Raw genomic sequence first — 18,939 nt, 5'->3', positions numbered from 1 at the left:
AGGACGGGGTACCCGCATTATGTAAGATACTGGTATTAATTGCCTTATTTTGCCAGCTGCCCGAGGGGACTGAAGTGTATTGAATAGCTAAACATGCTGCTCTAACTCAATAAATATATACTATGGGAATACGGCTCTCTCATAGATTCTTGATACCTAGGAAGATCAAGCTTTTCATATGGTACGAGAATAGTCGAAGCGAGAAGACACAAAGTATCACGCAGCTATGATACCTGGTCCAGAACAGGGGTTCATAGTACTCAATCACCGGGTGAATATTTCTGATAACGATTTCCGGCCTGGGCCGAAGTGTGGATGTATCTCTCGTATGGTTGTATTTAGCTTCATTGAGAGCTGCCAGCTATGACAACAAGAAGGACCGCTTAAAGACCTAGTCCAGTTACAAGAGTAAGGACTTAGTTATGATATGTACATAACAGCGTATAGAATGCTTTAAAGTCACTTAATAGTCTTTGTTTCGTTGGTAGTACGCGCGTAGAAGTGCTGATTGAGTAGCTAAACTCCGTGAGTTCAATCCGTGGCATTAGCCAAGCTGGCTACTGTTTTTACATATTCCTATAACTCTGATGTGTAGAACTTAATGAGGGAAATTTGATATTCATTATAACAGAGCAAAATAAACTGTAAATATAACGGTCTTGCAGCTTACAAACTAAGTCTTACTTCCCCTCCACAATATCACGAGGCAAGCCGATTTCTCGGACCCCTGTGACACCACGGAGTCAAAATATTTTGTCCGAGGCGACAAGTTGACAACGACATCATACGCGGACGTCGCAACAACTTGTACATTATCATCATGTTGAAATGTTCTTCGTCGAGAGGGCTCACGAGAGTTCTTTCGAAGCCATTTGCTCCTGATGTTCTACCAACCTTCCGGTCAAGGGGCCTGGCAACCGTGGTTGATCCTATGCAAAAGGTTTGCGCCCAGCATAACTCAGACCCTCTCCTTTCGCGCTGCATTCTAACGCATTATCAGGATCCCGCAGAATTAGATCAAATATCTACTCTTTCAAATGGCGTTCGAGTTGCGACAGAAGCGTTGCCAGGGCACTTTTCCGGAATCGGAGTATATATCGATGCTGGGTCACGATACGAAAATGAACATTTACGAGGAGTCAGTCATATTATGGATCGAATGGCGTTCAAATCGACGACGAAAAGAACGAGTGATGAGATGTTGGAGGCGCTGGAATCATTGGGAGGAAACATACAATGCGCTTCTTCGAGGGAGTCTCTGATGTACCAGTCTGCGACGTTCAATTCAGCAGTACCTACAACCGTTGCTCTACTCGCAGAAACGATACGCAATCCTCTAATCACCCAGGAAGAGGTTGATCAGCAACTGGAGACTGCGGCTTACGAAATTGGAGAAATTTGGTCGAAGCCGGAGTTGATTTTGCCAGAGTTAGTGCATATGGCTGCTTATAAGGACAATACGCTTGGAAATCCGCTGTTATGTCCAAAGGAAAGGTTGTCTGAAATTGACAAAAGTGTTGTGGAATCATATAGAACAGCATTTTACAGGCCGGAGAGGATGGTTGTAGCTTTTGCTGGTGTACAACATGAGGAAGCTGTCAAGCTGACGGAGCAATACTTTGGAGACATGTCGTCTTCATCGCCAAATCTATCACGAACTGGATCAGAGACATCGATTGGGTCGCAATCCAGCGAAAACAGTATACCCTCAAATTCTTCGACTCCACCAACTCCTCCACAACAACCCTCGAAACTTCTCTCCCGAATGCCATTCTTCAAAAACCTGTCCACCTCCGCGTCAAATCAAGCCTCAGTGTCATCGCATACCAGCTTGCTACCTTCATCAGCTGATTTGTCTTTACCTTCTCATTATACTGGTGGATTCTTGTCACTTCCAGCTTTACCACCGCCACAAGGCAATCTCCCACCTCTCACCCACATCCATCTCGCTTTCGAAGCACTCCCCATCTCCTCAGACGACATCTACGCACTCGCAACACTTCAAACTCTTCTCGGAGGCGGTGGTTCCTTCTCAGCCGGTGGACCAGGAAAAGGAATGTACTCACGACTCTATACAAATGTCCTGAACCAGCACGGCTGGGTCGAATCCTGCGTCGCTTTCAACCACTCCTACACCGACTCCGGCCTCTTCGGTATCTCATCCAGCTGCTCCCCCAACAGAGTCACCGCAATGCTCGACGTCATGTGCAAAGAACTTCAAGCCCTTACCCTCGACACCGGCTTCTCATCCCTCCAACAAGCTGAAGTAAACCGCGCCAAGAATCAGCTCCGTTCCAGCCTCCTCATGAATCTCGAGAGCCGTATGGTCGAACTCGAGGATCTAGGCCGTCAAGTCCAGGTTCACGGCCGTAAAGTCGGCGTTAAAGAGATGTGTCGTAAGATCGAAGAATTAACTGTTCAAGATCTCAGACGAGTGGCGAGATTGGTCGTTGGTGGCATGGTGAAGAATAAGGGGGATGGAAGTGGTGCGCCGACTGTGGTGTTGCAGGAGGGCGATGAGAGTGGGGTTAATAGGAGGGATTTTAAGTGGAGCGATATTCAGGAGAGGATTGAGAGGTGGAAGTTGGGGAGAAGGTAAGGGGCTGTAAAGATGTATACATATGTGCGAGGTGTGGAATGGGTGGTGTATTATACAATGTAATATAACTTGAGACGGGGTAGCATTTTTGGCGTTGGAATTGCTAGATTTTAGGCTTTGGTATGGAATACATTATCCTCTTCTATTATCGTAGTTCTTCATAGTGCTCTTGCTAATCATCTCTAGCCCGCGCAGGTGAGTTTGAAATTTTCGAAGTGGATTGTGATTTGTATGCCTTATCAGTGTTTGGTTATGAAAAGTGTATAGCTCGGTATGTATCTGAATTTTAATTCTGAATTCTGAATTCTGAATTTTGCATCAGGTCAGCGCAGATGTGCTCTCTTTTCTTCATGTCTTTCGAGACTCGTGAGGATCTGGAACACCAGGTGGCGGATCTACTGGAACCCGGATATTGATTAAAATTCGTAGAATCCGCTGTTTGGTTTTCAAAGTGAGTATTGTATTCAGGAAAGCCGCTATAACAAACACCTCTATAATAAAAATAAGTATCGCTTTTTACTTTTAAATACTTCCCTAAGTAAACTTTCTCATAAGTAAGCACCTTACCGACTGAAATTTATATCTAGTTCTCTATCTAACCTAGAATATCTTAGTACTTAAGTCGGGTTTTTCTCAGTAGCATCGTTACTATATCCATAAATACGGTATCGGACCTTTGGATGCAAATTATTGTTCAATTGGTGTACGAGATCCGGGATCTCGTACGCAGGACCCTGGATCTCGTCGATCCACGAGTTGGTTGTCGTTGGGTGGTGCTCGTCAACGGAAGGAGCGAAACTGCGAGATATGTATCGTGTTGTTGGGTCACGATGTGGATCTCCACCTCCCTCCCTCTCTCCCCTCTTCATACACATCCTCACAAATTACTCGACTACAAATCAGAGGTTGCAAATAGATGTGTTACCGTACGTATATCATCTTCCATCCCTGCATAACTTGCAATAGCTAACACCCACATCGCCAGTAAAGAATCCTTCATTACCTCTCCGACTCTAAATTCGCTACTTTTCCGACTCGAAGAGAAATCAATGCCAGTCGCCAGGTGCTTGGGTCGCTTATTGCCCACCAAGGAGTTATCAGGAGATAATTCTATCCTTCTTGTGGTACTTGTACTCGACATTCCTGTACATTTTCTTTCGCTCTCAGATTAATTTGCAGCTCCTTTTCAGAGGTCCTCCACGAGCGTTTTGCTGTCTTTCGATTTTATCAACTGAAATGATGTTCTCTATATAGGTATGTTCTACGGGTTTCGAAGGGTATACCGCCTTCTAATGACGATTGATGACAAAAGTTGAGAGTTAGAATGTGAGAGATGGAATTAGAACGGAGGATCGTCTGTTTTTTTTATTTCTCACTTGACGACTTTGCATTATATTTACATTCAGCTAGAAATCTCGAAATTTGACTGTCATCAAAAGATATGTATAATCACTTTACACGACCTATAAGCTATTCACTCTAAATTATTAAATTTAGACCTTTTATTTTACTAAAACCCTTACTAAAACCTTACTTACTGTTTCTTGATTCACAGATAACTGTGTTTGATAATGGCCATAATTGCCAGGTTGTTCCGGTCAAACAGAAAAATTAGCCATTTCTTGATTCATCAGAAGCCTGATATTTGATGTTATTGTTTGGATATTATTATCTGGATGTTGTTATGTTGATTTTATTATTCAACATTCTTACTGTCAACTTCCCAACTAATACTAATTTCATCTATAAGAAATTTGGCTACCGCTTAAAGTTACTAGATTTCCCATCAGTTGATCGTCAATTGAGTGAGTAAAATCAATTCTCTTTCCAACGAATCTCTGACTAGCTTCAATAGTGAGTAAGGTGAATCAGGTGAATATGAGTACCTAGGTACTGTAAGTTAACTTATGTAATCTGCTCATGTTTATGTAAATACAAACAAATGAACTGTTAATAAGACAGAGGCTACTGCACGGTTGTTGATTCACCTGATTATAGCGTCGAATGTTGGTTTATTTGGTAGTCGAACATTTTGTCACGACCTCAATCTCTTCTCCTCTTTCAACTTTACAACAACATTCCATTTGATGCGAATATCCACATGGATCTTGCTACAGACATCAGTATCACTTACTTTACTGTCACTTGCGAATTATCAAGTCTAAAAACGCCAAAGCAGTGCGAGCTTTTGGGGGAGCTTGGGAAAGAGCGTTGAGGACTGTCTTGAGATTCTCAGCCCTCTGGTTGTGTCGAGCATAGCCTGGCAGTATACGCATAAGTGGCTTGCGTTTTAATTCGATAACCGTACCTGACGACAACGAAGAGTTATATCCTCACAAGAATTGTAGGACGTGCAGCGAAGTTCTCGGGTTTGCTGATTTCAGGATCTCACAATCTAAAAGGTCAGTGACCCTACCTTTTGTTTGGCGTACTCTGCTGACGAGAACTCAAAGATTGTACCCTTTTTGTGAGCGACAGCCAAGAGTAGAGAGCAGCTTCGACAGGGTTTGATTTGGCAGCTGAATAGAAAAGTACCTTTGTATCACGCGTCACTGAGCGAGATATCAACATGTTTGGCTTTTTTAAACGCATAAGGGCGGCATCATCGCACGGAGAAGAGCCTAGTCCAAAGAGAGCGTCCAACATCACAGAGTCCCCAACTCCGCAAGCAAGTGGCCTAGCAACTGAAGCAGATCGTGGAACGATGGCAGACCTATATTCTACAGAAGGGGGTACAGGAATGCGCATTATTGCCGATCCAGAGGCTCCAACTCTTGATATCGTTTTTGTACATGGCCTAATTGGCAGCCGCGACAAAACATGGACCCATCAGAATGGATTCTTCTGGCCAGACCAGTTGGCAAAGGACATTCCGTACGCCCGTATCATGACTTTTGGCTACGATGCCGACGTCGTAAAGTTATGGGGTCAACCGGGAAGCAATAACATTAGGAAACACGGGGAAAGTTTGGCAACTGCGGCTTCAGATCGACGTGGAAAGCATAGGAAGCGACCAATTAACTTCATTGCTCATGGCTTAGGTGGCCTTGTCTGCCAGCAGGCAGTCCTGATCTGTAGAGAAGACCAGTCCAATCTAGTCAAAGTTTCCGAATCCACAAGGGGTATCATATTCATGGGCACACCCCATGGAGGCGTCGGTATTGCAGGTTGGGCCTATGCTTTCGCGAAATACTTCAGGCCATTTCGACAGGTGAATTCTGATATTTTGGTTGAACTCGGCCGAGATTCCCAACAGTTGACTGCCATCAATCAACAATTTCTTAAATTTCTTGGAAGAACCGATGTCAATATATACATATATTGCTTCTTCGAGGACAAGGCTTCTGTCGGTGTCGGGAAAATTGTTCCGGAAAGCTCAGCTGTGCTCGGCCAGTTTCAGAATCAAAGTATTAATGCGAATCACAGCGACATGGTAAAATTCTCGGGAGAATATGATGGGGGTTATCAAAGTGTCCTTTCAAGGGTATTGGACATTGTAGAATATATAGATGCAAAGGCAGCAAAGTAAATTCAATCTTTGAGTATGTAAGAATTCAGTTACCTCCTTCAGTGTCTTGCAAGAATGATAAGGTAAAGTATGTCAACATAAGTTACACAACGAAATAGCAACATGCTAGTCCGACAACGTGTACGGACAATAATCCGTTTAGCTTATTCTGATTTTATTAGTAGCTTCTCAGTTAGCTTTAGTTCAGAGTACTGCAGAATTTAGCATCCACCGCGCTACTCATACTCTATTCTTGCATATGTTATCTCACAAAGATAAGCAGAACTTCACTGACAATAATCAGGTCACAAAAATCCTATCATCGACTCCCGCTTCGAAATGAAGAGTAAATGCCACCAGGTTCTCAGGACAACAGATTACGAGAGCCACAAAGGTAGAAATCCCGGCCATGTCGAAGGAACATGCCAATGGTTTCTGCAGCATGCACACTATACGAATTGGTTGACCTGCGCTTCCTCAAGTTTTCTCTTAGTTTCTGCACTTCCGGGCTGCGGCAAATCCGTTCTATCTAAGTTGCTTGTGGACTGCGAGATTAAGACCACCGCAGCGCGTACCGTGTGTTATTTCTTCTTCAAAGAGGACAGCGAGGACCAAAAATATCTATCAAAAGCATTGTGCGCTCTACTTCACCAGCTATTTCAACACAAACCTAAACTTCTGAGCCATGCCACGAAATTTTATGATCAAAATGCGTCGACGCTTCAGAGTAATGTAGAACTTTTATGGTCGATATTGCTTGCTGCTTCTGCAGACCCAGGTGCTGGAGAAATTATCTGCATTCTTGACGCTCTGGACGAATGTAGACAAGCTGACCAACAATCTCTGCTTCGAAATTTTTAGCCGGAGAGGAGGACACAGGTCAGATTCAGCGTGAAACCAATCTTGTCATAGACCACAAAATTGTCAATCTTCAAAAGCAATACGAACTGAGTCAAGATATCATTACCGAATTACGAGAGGAACTTGGAAAAGTTGAGCACAGGACATACCTATGGTTGAAGTTGATATTTAATCTCCTCTCGACAGATGCCCACTCACTCACAAAAAAGGGTAGACGAAAGATATTCGGTTCAATACCGCAGTCTGTTAATGCCGCTTACACAGCAATTCTCAACAAGAGCAAAGACAAAGAGCAAGCCAAAAAACTCTTGCAGATTGTTTGTGTTGCGTCCCGGCCACTCTCTTTCAATGAAATGATAATTGTCCTGACATTGGAGGAGGGAGACACAATTGATGATCAGGAAGTCTATTCGGAGGAACATGCAAAGTCCTTGATCAACGATCTCTGTGGACTCTTCGTAACTGTCATCAACGGGTATGTATACTTTCTTCACCAGACCGCTAAAGAATTCCTACTGGGATCTGGAGAAGTGCTTAATCAACCGACAACAAATTCTTGGGTCTGGGAAAGCTCCATTTCTATCAAAGACTCTCATCACGGTCTAGCTCATGCCTGCATTTGGTATCTACAGTTAGCGCTTAAGGCTGATTTGCTAGCGCCATTTAACGATGCAACTTCTGATCTTTACCCCGAAATTCGCCGTAGACTTCTAGAACAACACTTTTTCCTTGACTACGCTTTCAAAAATTGGTTCAAGCATTTTCGAGAAGCTGAGATTCCACGAGGACACCCGTCCGTCATTATAGCCATAGAATTATATACATCCGCGCTCGATGGTTGTGGCACATCTCCATGGCTCTATGTCTTTAAATTGGGCGATGATTTCCCGGGTTATAGCTCTCTTCATTTTGCTTCCGACTTTGGACATCTAGGTGTGTTAGATCACTTGGTTGAAGAGCCGAAATTGGAGATAAATAAGGGAGGTACCGAAGGGCGCACACCACTACATATCGCAGTCGAAGCGGGGAATCTTACTGCAATCGATCGGCTGCTCTCAGTGCCAAATGTTAATTTAAATGTAGCAGAGTGGAGTGGAGAGACCACACTATACTTTGCCATAGGTGGTGGACAAGACGAGGGGGGGCAGGGGGTAATAGCTCAGCTACTGTCAGCACCCGGACTAGATGTGAATGCTATTACCGACTGTGGCTATACGGCACTCCTTTTCGTGACTAAATAGAACCATCTTAATTCAATGGAGCAGCTTCTCCAGATTCCAGGAATTGAAGTTAACAAAGCCGACCATGAAGGAGACACAGCCTTTTTTAAAGCTATAAAATTTGATAACTCTGTTATCGTAGCTCGTCTACTATTAGTAACTGAGCTAGATTTGTATCGTGTCAATAAGGATGGTAAAACGGCACTCGATATAGCAGCTGATATACTAGTGGGCTCGGATGCACGATATATCTACAAAGAAAATGCCGACATCTACAATATGATCCGGGCGGCTTGGCAAAGAGACGAAAAAACGACACGGAAATATGACACCCATCGGCGGCTGCAACGCTTACTAGACCGTTGCAAAAAGTTGAAGGAGAGTGAATATTTTGGTAGAGATGGGAAAGTGAGATATCGCGGGGATGGCAGATTGGTGGAGAGAGATATTGAAGGATGATACTCTGCGAGTGTTTCATTGCTTTAGAGCACTGGACACATGGATTCACTTAAGTGGCTACTTGATATTGTAATTGGATAACGGATTCATAATTTCTGGAATTTGGGTGTATCTTATCTCAGTTGCTGTTTAGTTGTTATTTGAGTCTCTTATATCTTATATTTCTACGTCTCAAATTAAACACTGTATCAATCAAAATTAAGAGGTGAACTTACGGTGGAGGGTACATCATTTCTTTTGTCTCGGTGAGTAGTAGATGAAAATTCGACATAACTTAAGTGTGGAGAGTGGAATCGGGTAAAGGGGCAACAGCTGTGGTTCTTACGGAAATACTGGCCACAACGCATGAAGCTTATTCGAGTTACCGTTATTATTTCATTATTTTTCTGAGGGCCCAGAAAAAGCGATCACGTCTGTTCCAATACATCAGTGATGTTAGAAAGTCACAAGTGCGACTTCAAGCTGTCACGTCCATTACAGCTGTCCCCTCGACGAGTCACGCCGTACAATTCTCCACCACGAGTTCTCTCACTCATGATACTCCACGAAATAGCCCTCAAAGCCGTCTACGACCAAGTTGATTCAAGCTTAGTCGTCAAGTGCGTGTCAAATTTTTATTTTGTTCATCCGGGGTTCGTAAATCTTCTAAAGAAACGTTAAGCCAGAGACTTATGCGATATATTGACATCGTTGCGCCGTTTGGTAAGTTGATAGAAAGTACCGTAGTCTTTCCAGTTAGATACAATAATCATTTCTCTATTGTTAAGAATCTTGTTTAGTCTTATTCGTTTTGCAGAATGTTTTAAAGGCTTAACGGGGAAAACACGACAAGTAGAGACATCTTCAAGTTTGGCAGAACAGAAAGATCAATGAATCTTTTTAAATTTCTTAGTTAGTTCATACAGACAAATGAAAAGTTTACCTTGAACAGGGTATCCAATCGAGTTAGGTCCTCTCCTTAACCCCTTATACGCCCAAAATACCATGAATATCCCAAAAACCGGCCGATAAAAAGAAACACAAACTAACTGAATTCCAGCCACCTCCTGCAAATTCCAAAACCTCCACATCAGGCTCCAGGCCATAACTCCCCCCTCCTCCTAAAATTCGCTCAAAGAAATTGTAACCAACGCTAGATCTCAATTCTCTCACGCCTTCCTCCCACTAGCATGATGAACATGTCCATACCCACTCCTCCCCAACAATTTATCATTGAGCCCCCTAGCTCTAACCGCCGATTTCGGCTGTGCCTCTCTTACTCTAAGCTTCGGCGTAGCATGATGAACATGCGGTCCATCTCTCCCTAGCAGATTCTCTTTGACCTCTCTGGCTTTCATTGCTGGAGGAGCTGGTGGTTGTCCCGCCATAGCCGGCGGCGCAGATGGAGCAGGTACAGGCGCCGTGCTACTTGAAGGCTTCGCTTGATCACCTTCCTTTGGCTTTCCGTCTTCAGGCGCAGGCGTTCCATTCTCACCCGGTTTCTTGTCCCCCGGAACGGGTGCACCTCCAGGCGTTGGAGCCCCTCCACCGCCTTGAGCTTGCTTTATCACCTCCAACGCTTGGTTATCCATTTTCCCCTGTCTCTCATCTTGGTACTTGTTGATCTGATCCATGATCTTATCCGATTGTGCGTACAAATCGTCCAATTTAGGATCCCCCGTTGAATATGGACTGTCTGCGGGCATCACAGCCGGTGTGGCCTCCGCAGGAACTGGACCTCCGCCTGGTACGGCGGGTGTGGGTTCTGGTGCCGCATCCACGGTTTGGTAGATGTCAAGTTGGAACGTCAATGTCTTTGCTGCTTCGGCTAGTTCGATCGCAATAGGCGGTCCATACATATACGCATCTGGATTCTTTTGCTCGTCTTCTTTGATCTGGGCTTTTGTCATGTTGATTCCGACCGCTTGTAGGTTTTCCTTGGTAGATTCCATGATGATCAAAGGGAGTACGGATCCTGGGGCCGGCGTGGTTGCCTTTTTAAAAACCTCTGGTTGGAGTTTGACTTGGGCTTTCAGTTCGTCCAACGACAAGCTGAGAAGCAGGACTTCTCCCGGTGCAATTGGTAGATCTTCTATTGGAATGTCTGCTCCACAGCCTGGTGCTTCCTCGGGCCCGACTTTGGGAATCGTCTCAACGACGTTACCATCTAAATTGCCACACTCCTCGACATTTCCTTCACAGGGAACATCTGCTGGTTTTGCGAGTTCTTGATTGCAGTTCTCTGGTGTTCCGGCACATGCTGGAGCTGGTAAGTTGCCATCGACAAGAGGTGCGGCTTTGTTGGCATCAGTCGTAGAAGTGGGTGGTGCGCTGGTGATTGAAGATGGCTGCGGCTCTGGTTCAATTGGGACCGATAAAGCCAGGCGATTGAGTGCGGCCAGGATAAGGATGTGTTTAAAACGCATAGTGAACAATGTTTTAGATGTCGAACACACGAAATGTTCTGTAAGGAGGAGAGTAAATTGTGCGAAGAGCAACTTAGCGGGATAACAGGACGAAGCTGGTTACTTTATATCAAGACTGAAGAGCACATATTTTCTTCCCGAATCCCAAAAGATTAATGACATAATGACATTCATCAACTTATGCGGTTCGACACTTGACCACCTTTCGCGCAAGTTGCATCCTCATCGCAGGTCATTGGGATTTGGCCATACCTGGAAATACGGCACTGTATGTCACTGCGCGTGACATAAGAGAGGCGTACTGTTAACTCAGCAATTTTCGAATTGGACAATAAGGCCACACTGTTGGAGGAATTAAGTTGGTGGTCACGAAGTCGATTTCCACACCAACTAAGGATTAAACATATGACAATAACCGCTCAGTAAAACACCAACCTTATGTCAATCAAGATTCTGAGATATTCGCAGCGATAGGCTCGCTTAGCTCGCGAGGAGGGTAAGCTTAGCAGGCGTTCCTGGCAGAAGCCTCATTTTGTCTCGCTTAACTCAGATGGATTTTGAAGGATTCCTAGATGATCCGCAGGCCAATCCAAATGATTTAAGGCGTGGTCATCGATTTGAGAGGAAGATACGAGACTAAGTCGCCATGTAATCTAAATTAAAGTTTCACCATGGGTACGAATTTTTCGACTCATTCTATAAAGTCTTGTGAGCAGACTTTCAACACTACAACAATTGTTGTAATTCTAAATAAGTAAGGTTTTCAATTACGTCAAGGAGTATAATCAGACGAGATGTCTTTAGTCTATCGCGTTAGAGAGAAGAAATTTACTTTCTTTCGAAAAGATTACGGGGAGAATTCTTCCATCTGTTAGTGATTCGACCCAGGTCTTTATCAGTCCGCTCCTGAAGCGAAACACCATCCACTTATCAATCTCACAACCTCCCTTCCCACACTCTCATAGACGAAAACCTCAAAAGCAGTACGATTACAACCCAGACACCTCCCACTAACCCCCAAAATCAAACCACTCTTGACCAAAAACCCAGTACAATACATAGTAAGAAAAGATGGCAGCAGAAATCAAAAATAAGAATCAGGAAACCCCTCAGCTCAAGAAGACCAAGAAAGCCTTAAATAGTACACGCTACTATTGCGACCTCCCTTTCCCCACCCCCAAAAACCAAACACCCCCCAAAACCGCCATCACACCCCCTCCCCCTCCCAACCTTCCCTCAAAAGCAAACCACCCCCAATCAAATCACCCCCAATTAAATCATCCCCAATCAAGCACCCAACACCCAGCAAAACCAAAAACAAAGATAACAGCATACATCAAGAATGATCAGCAAACTGCATAACTCAAAAAAGCCTTAGATGGTACGCGCTGCTGCACTCATTCTGACCAAAACGACGGCGATGATCTGAACTTCGACGGCAGTAAATTGGAGGAGATGGAGTTTCCAGAGAGAGGAAGAGATGCGACATCCTTCCCTCCACAACCCTTCCTCCAAACCCCTCCCCTCCAAAACCTCATCTCCCCCCACCCTAAAAACGTAACACACGACCGCCCACTATATCCATGTTTATACAGTACCCTCCCGCGCCAGTAGAAAAAAACTCTCCAAACCCTTAAAAAATTAGCGAAGATGAAGGTTTACCTCCCTAGTTCCTTTCTAGAACTGACGGAAACCCCGCAATATGAAAATCGACTTCCTAAAACCTCTTTCTTCGTACACAAGATTCTAATTAAAAGAAACCATTTCGTACAGACAAATAAAGTAAAGAGAGTATTTGTGAAAGAATATAAGTGACTAGGTGTCCGGCAGTCTTGATGAATAGGGGGATTATAATATAAAAGGCGTGACTTGGGGTACTGGCATGTGATTTTGACTATTAAATGCTTTTCTTTTATAGCGAGGTGGAGAGATAAAGGGATATAGGTTCCAAGACCCCTCGGGTGGTTTGGGATTCCGAGGTAAGAATAGTTGCTAGAAAAGCTTTCAATCGCAAATTCCCACAGCCCGTACCTTGCATAAAAGAAAATAGAAAAGCTAGTCTACCCACTTCCCCTTCCCCCCCTCTAATCCAACCCTACGAGGGAAATAAAAGGAGTGTAAATACGAAGGTGGAGAAAATAAGACCGTCCAAACCATTAAGTCAAAGAAATGCAAGACCTCCCCCCCCCAAACATCAGCAACAAGATAATGTAAAGTCTTCGAACTCACCTAAATCCCTTCCCTTCAAAACCACCCCAAAAACAACCCCCATCTCCATCCCAGAGACCAAATACCGACTTACATCTAGCCCCTAAAGACCTGAGGGTAAATATCTTCCACCTTCCCTCGACCGGTTCCACCCCAGCCATCTTGTCCAAATAGAAAGGAAAAGACGCTGCATACAAAACTCATCCCCCACGCGAACCCAACAGCGGCTCCCTCCTATTATTCGATCTTTGCCACTCCCATCCCAAACCACCTTGCGCAAACAGAAAAGATAAAGATATTACATACCCCATAGGCCCAAAACTAAAGTCCCAAAGCCCAAACCCAAAACCCGAAAACCCCAACCACCACGTTCAGATAGAAAAGAAAAAACACTACATACATTACCCATCCACCTCACAAACCCAACGACGATTCCCTCCCATCCTCCCATCCTACCATCGTCACTCCCGTCGAAACCCATCTCGCGCAAACAGCAAAGAGAAAGAACCCACATACCCTCAAAGCCCCCAACCCTTCCACCCATCCGCGCACCCATCTATCACCCACAAAAACACTCTTCGCTCTCGGCCTCGAGGTATGTGGATACGAATTTCTAAAGGCGAGTCCCATCTGTTGGGAGACGTGCATACAAGATTGATAATGGGGGTGGATGTGAAAACCGAAGGGGGCAAAAGTGGGATTGCTTGGGGAAAATGGTGGAAGAAATGGGAGTAGGAGTAAATTTTCAGAAAGATCGTGGAATAGCGCAGAGGGTGAAAAAAAAGAGGATTCCATCTCTTGAAATGGGGTGTGGGAAACCCACTGCCGCTCAATCCAAAAGTAAAGTCTCCCAAAACAAACATGTAAAACGAATATCTCAGGGATACTCAGGTACCTACCGATTTCACTCCACATCCCAGTGAACAATACAAAGTACCTTAGCCCTACCAAACCACCCAAACAGCGGATATCCTGAACCCACCTGCTACAATCAACAAATCCAGAAATACACACAGTAGCCTGCCATGCCCTGCGTGCAGGATTTAAACAATCGGGGGACGACTGACCATGCATCCGAACCGTGGCAATGATACTCTACACTCCTGTTGGATGCTTCGTCTCCCAACATACCGAACAGCGATTACGAAGGGCCGAGAAATGAAAATATGCAGGGCAACTTCTGAGAAGGCCGATGAATCGGAAATCGAAAAGACCCGGGAGTAATTATTCTCGTCGGAAGATACGGAGTAAGAGGTGGAAGCGATGCCTAATGTAAAATCAAAGAAAGGCAAAATTATGTGGCAAGAATGCGAACTGCAACAATTAGCAAGTACCAAATCGTCGCATCGCGGAGGGTGACAAAGAAGGGAAAATTAATCGCCACCGGCACATTTGGATATCCCACCTACACACCCATTCCAAGGGCTTATAATGACGCAAATATGCGACCACAACCTTATGCAGCGTGGCATTTGAAGAATCTGAAATCCCGTATCGTGGGCGTGCTTCCTTTTTCTTGCAGAGAAAGCAGAAAGAGATCAGCACGTTACCAATTGCGGAAAATTCTCTGCATCTCAGTATGCGTGCTGCTTGTTTCGGCAAAGGGAAGGGCAAGCGAGGACGGTACCGTATACTTCGGAGATGGCCAAGTCAGATGTTGTCGGCCAAGCGAGATAATAATTGTATAGGCAATAGAAAATAAATGCGTACAATTTGACGCGCAAGCGAAGTTACCCATGGAACGGCCGGAACAGTCGATCTGCTCCAAAAGTCCGAAGTTTGCGAAACAAAGCTACAATAATATCGTCCCACTTTATAGGAACATGTCGCTTGCAATCAGCCCGAAAAGAGGTGGTCGCCTCGAGCAGTTTGATCCGGTGTATTTGGAAGTATAATTTCGTTCTTCGTGTGTTCCTCTCCACAGTTCGCTGTACAGAAAAGGGTTCTCGAAGTTTAGGAAACGCTGATCCCTCGAGTGTCCAACTTGAAAGATCTCGTACACATGCCAAGGACATTAAAAATAGCGGCCTTCTGCCGCCCCTCTATGAGCGACACCCTGATCAGCGATTGGATTGCTCAGGGGTAGAGGCGCCACTATTTGAAATCCGGGGGTGGAACGGATTGAAATCGATTCCATAAGCCACCGGAGGCGGCTCCTACCTCACAATAGTTGGTGGGATTGAACGTCTTGGACGGATCGACAACCAGCCATGCCTTATTTGCTGCGTTTGTCATGAATGGCTAATGACCAGGGTCTGTCGAAGCAGGGAACTGCGTCGCGAATCTGCAAAGGGTCGATCAGTGACCTCGAGTGATACAAGATTTCCGAAAGGTTTCTGATCAAAAATCGGGGGGTTTGCTGTTCGGAACCATTCCGTTTGTCTGGAGTCCTCGACAATGCAGTATGACCATGAAGAAACAAATGAATTCATTTTGCCAAATTGATAGAGATTTCCGAGAGCGAAACCGACAGTTTGAGGCTATCTTGGTATATAGAGATGCTCATCCTGACGGTTAGAAAACACTACTGCGTGTTAAAACTCGCGCGAATGTTTGTAGATTTGGCACCAAAGTTGGCATGCCAAACTCTAACCAAGTTTAGCAGACTCCAAAGTGAACCAAAGGGTCTTCCCATATCACGCGCCTTATGGTAGTCGCGCCGGTGCACTGGATTGGAACTCAACTTTCGTATTAAGATCCAGATCTGAGATATTAGTCTGGACGGTTTCGAACTCAACCAATAAAAGCCATGGTGTTTTGCTCAGATACTTCTAAAAGGTGCGCCTGACTCGCCCAGTTAGGACTTTGCGAATCGATAATGATAGAAGGCGAATTGACGGATTGTTGACAGCTTGGATTTCTTTCATTGCACATCCGGTAACTAAAAAAGGTCGATGACTACTATTTGCATATTTTCTGCAATTATGCAAACGGAGTGGTAGTATTGATACCACCTTGGTTGATATCGACATGAACTCACTGTTCAAAGCACGATCGACCAATCGTTTTAATATTACTGAAATTTGTAACATCTCCCCGACTTGCCCAATCGGTGATTGTGTTGATTCAAGTGAGCCAAGCATTTGGGAATGGGAAAGTAGGTGAGGGTGAATGCGTTTCGGAGACGGCCAGAGCTCATATATTAAATGCGTGGTGAGATACCGACGGCAAAGTATGACCTTAGCATGTCTCGGAAAGAAAATTTTGATTGCTCAATGACGGAACCTCATGGCCGCCAAAGAGATTCATCAAAAGCAATTTACAATCCGGTAGATTGGTACTACCGCATGGTTCTAGATCAACCTTGTGCAAGTGGTAGCAGAATAGCTGAGGCGTACTCGTAGACGTGGCGGAGTGAGATGCTTTTTTGGTTGGACTGTCAATTATACTGTCGCCGAAATGTGGACCATGTGGTAAATCAATACACTGTCTTTTGAGTCCATCCAAAGTTGTGGTAACCAGGAGTCCAAACGATATGCTGAACTTCGCGGTAGTTGTCGATGGTATGCAAAGCAAATCCGGATAAAAATGATGAGCAGTAATGAGGCCATCCAACCTCGAGTACGATGCACGTCTCTGTGAAGCCCTGCTTCTGGACTGACGGCCGAAGTGGCTTGTTGAAAGCTGGGGAAGACAAGGTTATGGTTCGATCAGTTCAGGGGTGCCATTCGTACAAGCAGATTGGAATTGTTACCAGGGCCAGACGTTTTATCTCACATACCCAAACGTGCAGATGGTGGCGCACATTCTAAATGTCTTCTGCGAAGCGGTGCATCAAGCAGCACACCCTCAGCAGAGCATATCATTTGACATGGCCGACCGCCGAACTTTGAAGGGAAAAGGAGCTTCGTTTGGCCGGTTGAGATGAAGTTTTGTACGAGTGTACTGTGATGTTCGGCTAACAAGGGACTGTCGAGTGCCATTGCACGAAGAAAAGAGTTACGGTGTTGCTAGTCGTGATGCTGGCGACTAACTGGATTCGAAACCGTCTTCCGTGCTCTTGACCTCGTCCTGCTGTTTTCTATTATCGAAACAAGTATTCAAGCCGTGAGGTGAACCAGCCACTCTTGTCACTAGTCTGTCACCTGAACACAGAACCCTTCACACCCGTACCCATTAACCTTGTGTATTGCTGTGACAGAGCACGGTAATACCCTGAACCGATGGCAAAAGAGGCGTCTCGCCGGTGGTTATGCAGGATGAAGACTTCCCTATCCACAGAAGGGCAGAACACCACAGGGGAAGAATAATCCATCCACACGAAGACGCGCAATTCGAATGCGTTACAGCAGCGAATGAAGACCAGGTAAAAGTGGTGGTTTTTTCGATCATATCGTCATAATTTCAGGTACAGAGTTTCTGTTTTTTTCCCACGAGACTGACAGTTTGACATATACAAGCATGCCATGTTATCACCGTCCGTTCGTATTAGGCTTGCCGCATTGATCACTATCTGACCTTCAAGAAACAATAAATGGCGGGGGAAATGGTGTGGAACGGAGGAAATATCGATCAGGGGAATCTGGGGATCCGCGGAGCCGCGACCAACTACACTCGGACTCAAGTCCGCAACTGCGTAGGACCTTCGCGATTTCAAGCAATCTTAGCAAGTATTGCGAAAGATGAAGGTGTTTGCAACCATCGTACAAGAATAATGATGCTCTGCATCTGCTTGACCAGTGGCATCCACATCGCAGTTTGAGGGTTTTCTGCATTTTGGACCCATATAACATGGAAACCCGCCCTATCATCTTCCTCGGTTGCTCGGAAAGGGCCCAGCAGATTGTTTCTGTATGGCAGTGGGTCCACACACACATCAAGCCGCTCTTTCTCTGCTTCGAATAAGATCATCGGACACGCTGTTTTTCCGCTGATGCGCAGCCAGTTGAGCTCTAGATTGGATCTGTTGTGCTGCGTTTCAAAGTAGACTTTACTTTGTGCCGACGATGAGCCTGCTACACGGCAACATCTCCCTCGCCGGTCACAGTTATATCTCCCGCTATCTCGAGAAGCCTGTCGTGTAATACCGCATGTCGAGATACTCCCTGGATGCCTGCCGAAACATAGCTAAGAAGGGGGATGCGAGATAATAGAACTTATCCAATGGCCGAGAAAAAGGCTTCTTCATCAGTGTTGCCGGAATATCAAGCCTGCCCTGGCTGGTATGAAAGGCATGTCGCTCAAAAAATAGAGTTGTTGTGTAGTATTAATATCAGTTGCAGCGGCAGTCCTTCCACTGCGTAAAGCAGTCAGCCATTCAGGAACCTGCTATGAATTGCCTGTTCTTTCGGATTTTAGCATTTCCCAAATTACCCCTACCAGCCTTTTCTCTTGCCCTTTGAGTCCACTCATGCTTCTGAGGTCTTTTCATGTCTTGCAGCTCTCTTCTTTGGTCCGTTGTCGTCGTCGTGCAGATGGGATCTTGTTGATCCACAGAGAAGAGCTTCTGGACGCCAGACCAGACCGTGATAGCCCACGACACTGAGATCACCCCACCAAGAGCTTCGCGACCGACGAAAAGACTGAGGGTCCTCCTCCGGTCTTAGGTGGGGCGGCTAGTAGAGCTTTAGAGTTTGAGTGCGGTCCACGAGATATCCGAAATCATCTTAGAGTTTGTACACGTATAGAGTAATTGTTCATCACCGTCGACCCATACCTTGCTGCAGTTCCCAAACCGGG

At 45.2% G+C, this 18,939-nt stretch overlaps 4 protein-coding genes across 4 annotated transcripts; 3 read left to right on the top strand and 1 right to left on the bottom strand.

Annotated features, from left to right (window-relative positions):
• Positions 1-820: 820 nt before the first annotated feature.
• Positions 821-2,599, top strand: GLAREA_10361 (LuxS/MPP-like metallohydrolase; the record flags this gene model as incomplete). Its single annotated transcript, XM_008080411.1, has 2 exons — positions 821-940; positions 1,001-2,599. 2 exons carry the CDS (start codon positions 821-823, stop codon positions 2,597-2,599), a joined length of 1,719 nt encoding a protein of 572 aa, XP_008078602.1.
• A 2,569-nt stretch (positions 2,600-5,168) lies between these two features.
• On the top strand, positions 5,169-6,128 carry GLAREA_10360 (alpha/beta-Hydrolase; the record flags this gene model as incomplete). The annotated part of the gene is made up of 1 exon (XM_008080410.1): positions 5,169-6,128. One exon carries the CDS (start codon positions 5,169-5,171, stop codon positions 6,126-6,128), a length of 960 nt encoding a protein of 319 aa, XP_008078601.1.
• A 318-nt stretch (positions 6,129-6,446) lies between these two features.
• On the top strand, positions 6,447-8,209 carry GLAREA_10359 (Ankyrin repeat-containing protein; the record flags this gene model as incomplete). Its single annotated transcript, XM_008080409.1, has 2 exons — positions 6,447-6,834; positions 6,969-8,209. 2 exons carry the CDS (start codon positions 6,447-6,449, stop codon positions 8,207-8,209), a joined length of 1,629 nt encoding a protein of 542 aa, XP_008078600.1.
• A 1,586-nt stretch (positions 8,210-9,795) lies between these two features.
• On the bottom strand, positions 9,796-11,052 carry GLAREA_10358 (uncharacterized protein; the record flags this gene model as incomplete). Its single annotated transcript, XM_008080408.1, has 1 exon — positions 9,796-11,052. One exon carries the CDS (start codon positions 11,050-11,052, stop codon positions 9,796-9,798), a length of 1,257 nt encoding a protein of 418 aa, XP_008078599.1.
• Positions 11,053-18,939: the final 7,887 nt, after the last annotated feature.

Source organism: Glarea lozoyensis (assembly GCF_000409485.1).
Source record: "Glarea lozoyensis ATCC 20868 chromosome Unknown GLAREA13, whole genome shotgun sequence".
Classification (NCBI taxonomy): domain Eukaryota; kingdom Fungi; phylum Ascomycota; class Leotiomycetes; order Helotiales; family Helotiaceae; genus Glarea; species Glarea lozoyensis.
The sequence above is the reverse complement of the archived record's forward strand: the minus strand, read 5'-3'. Positions and strand labels throughout refer to the sequence as shown.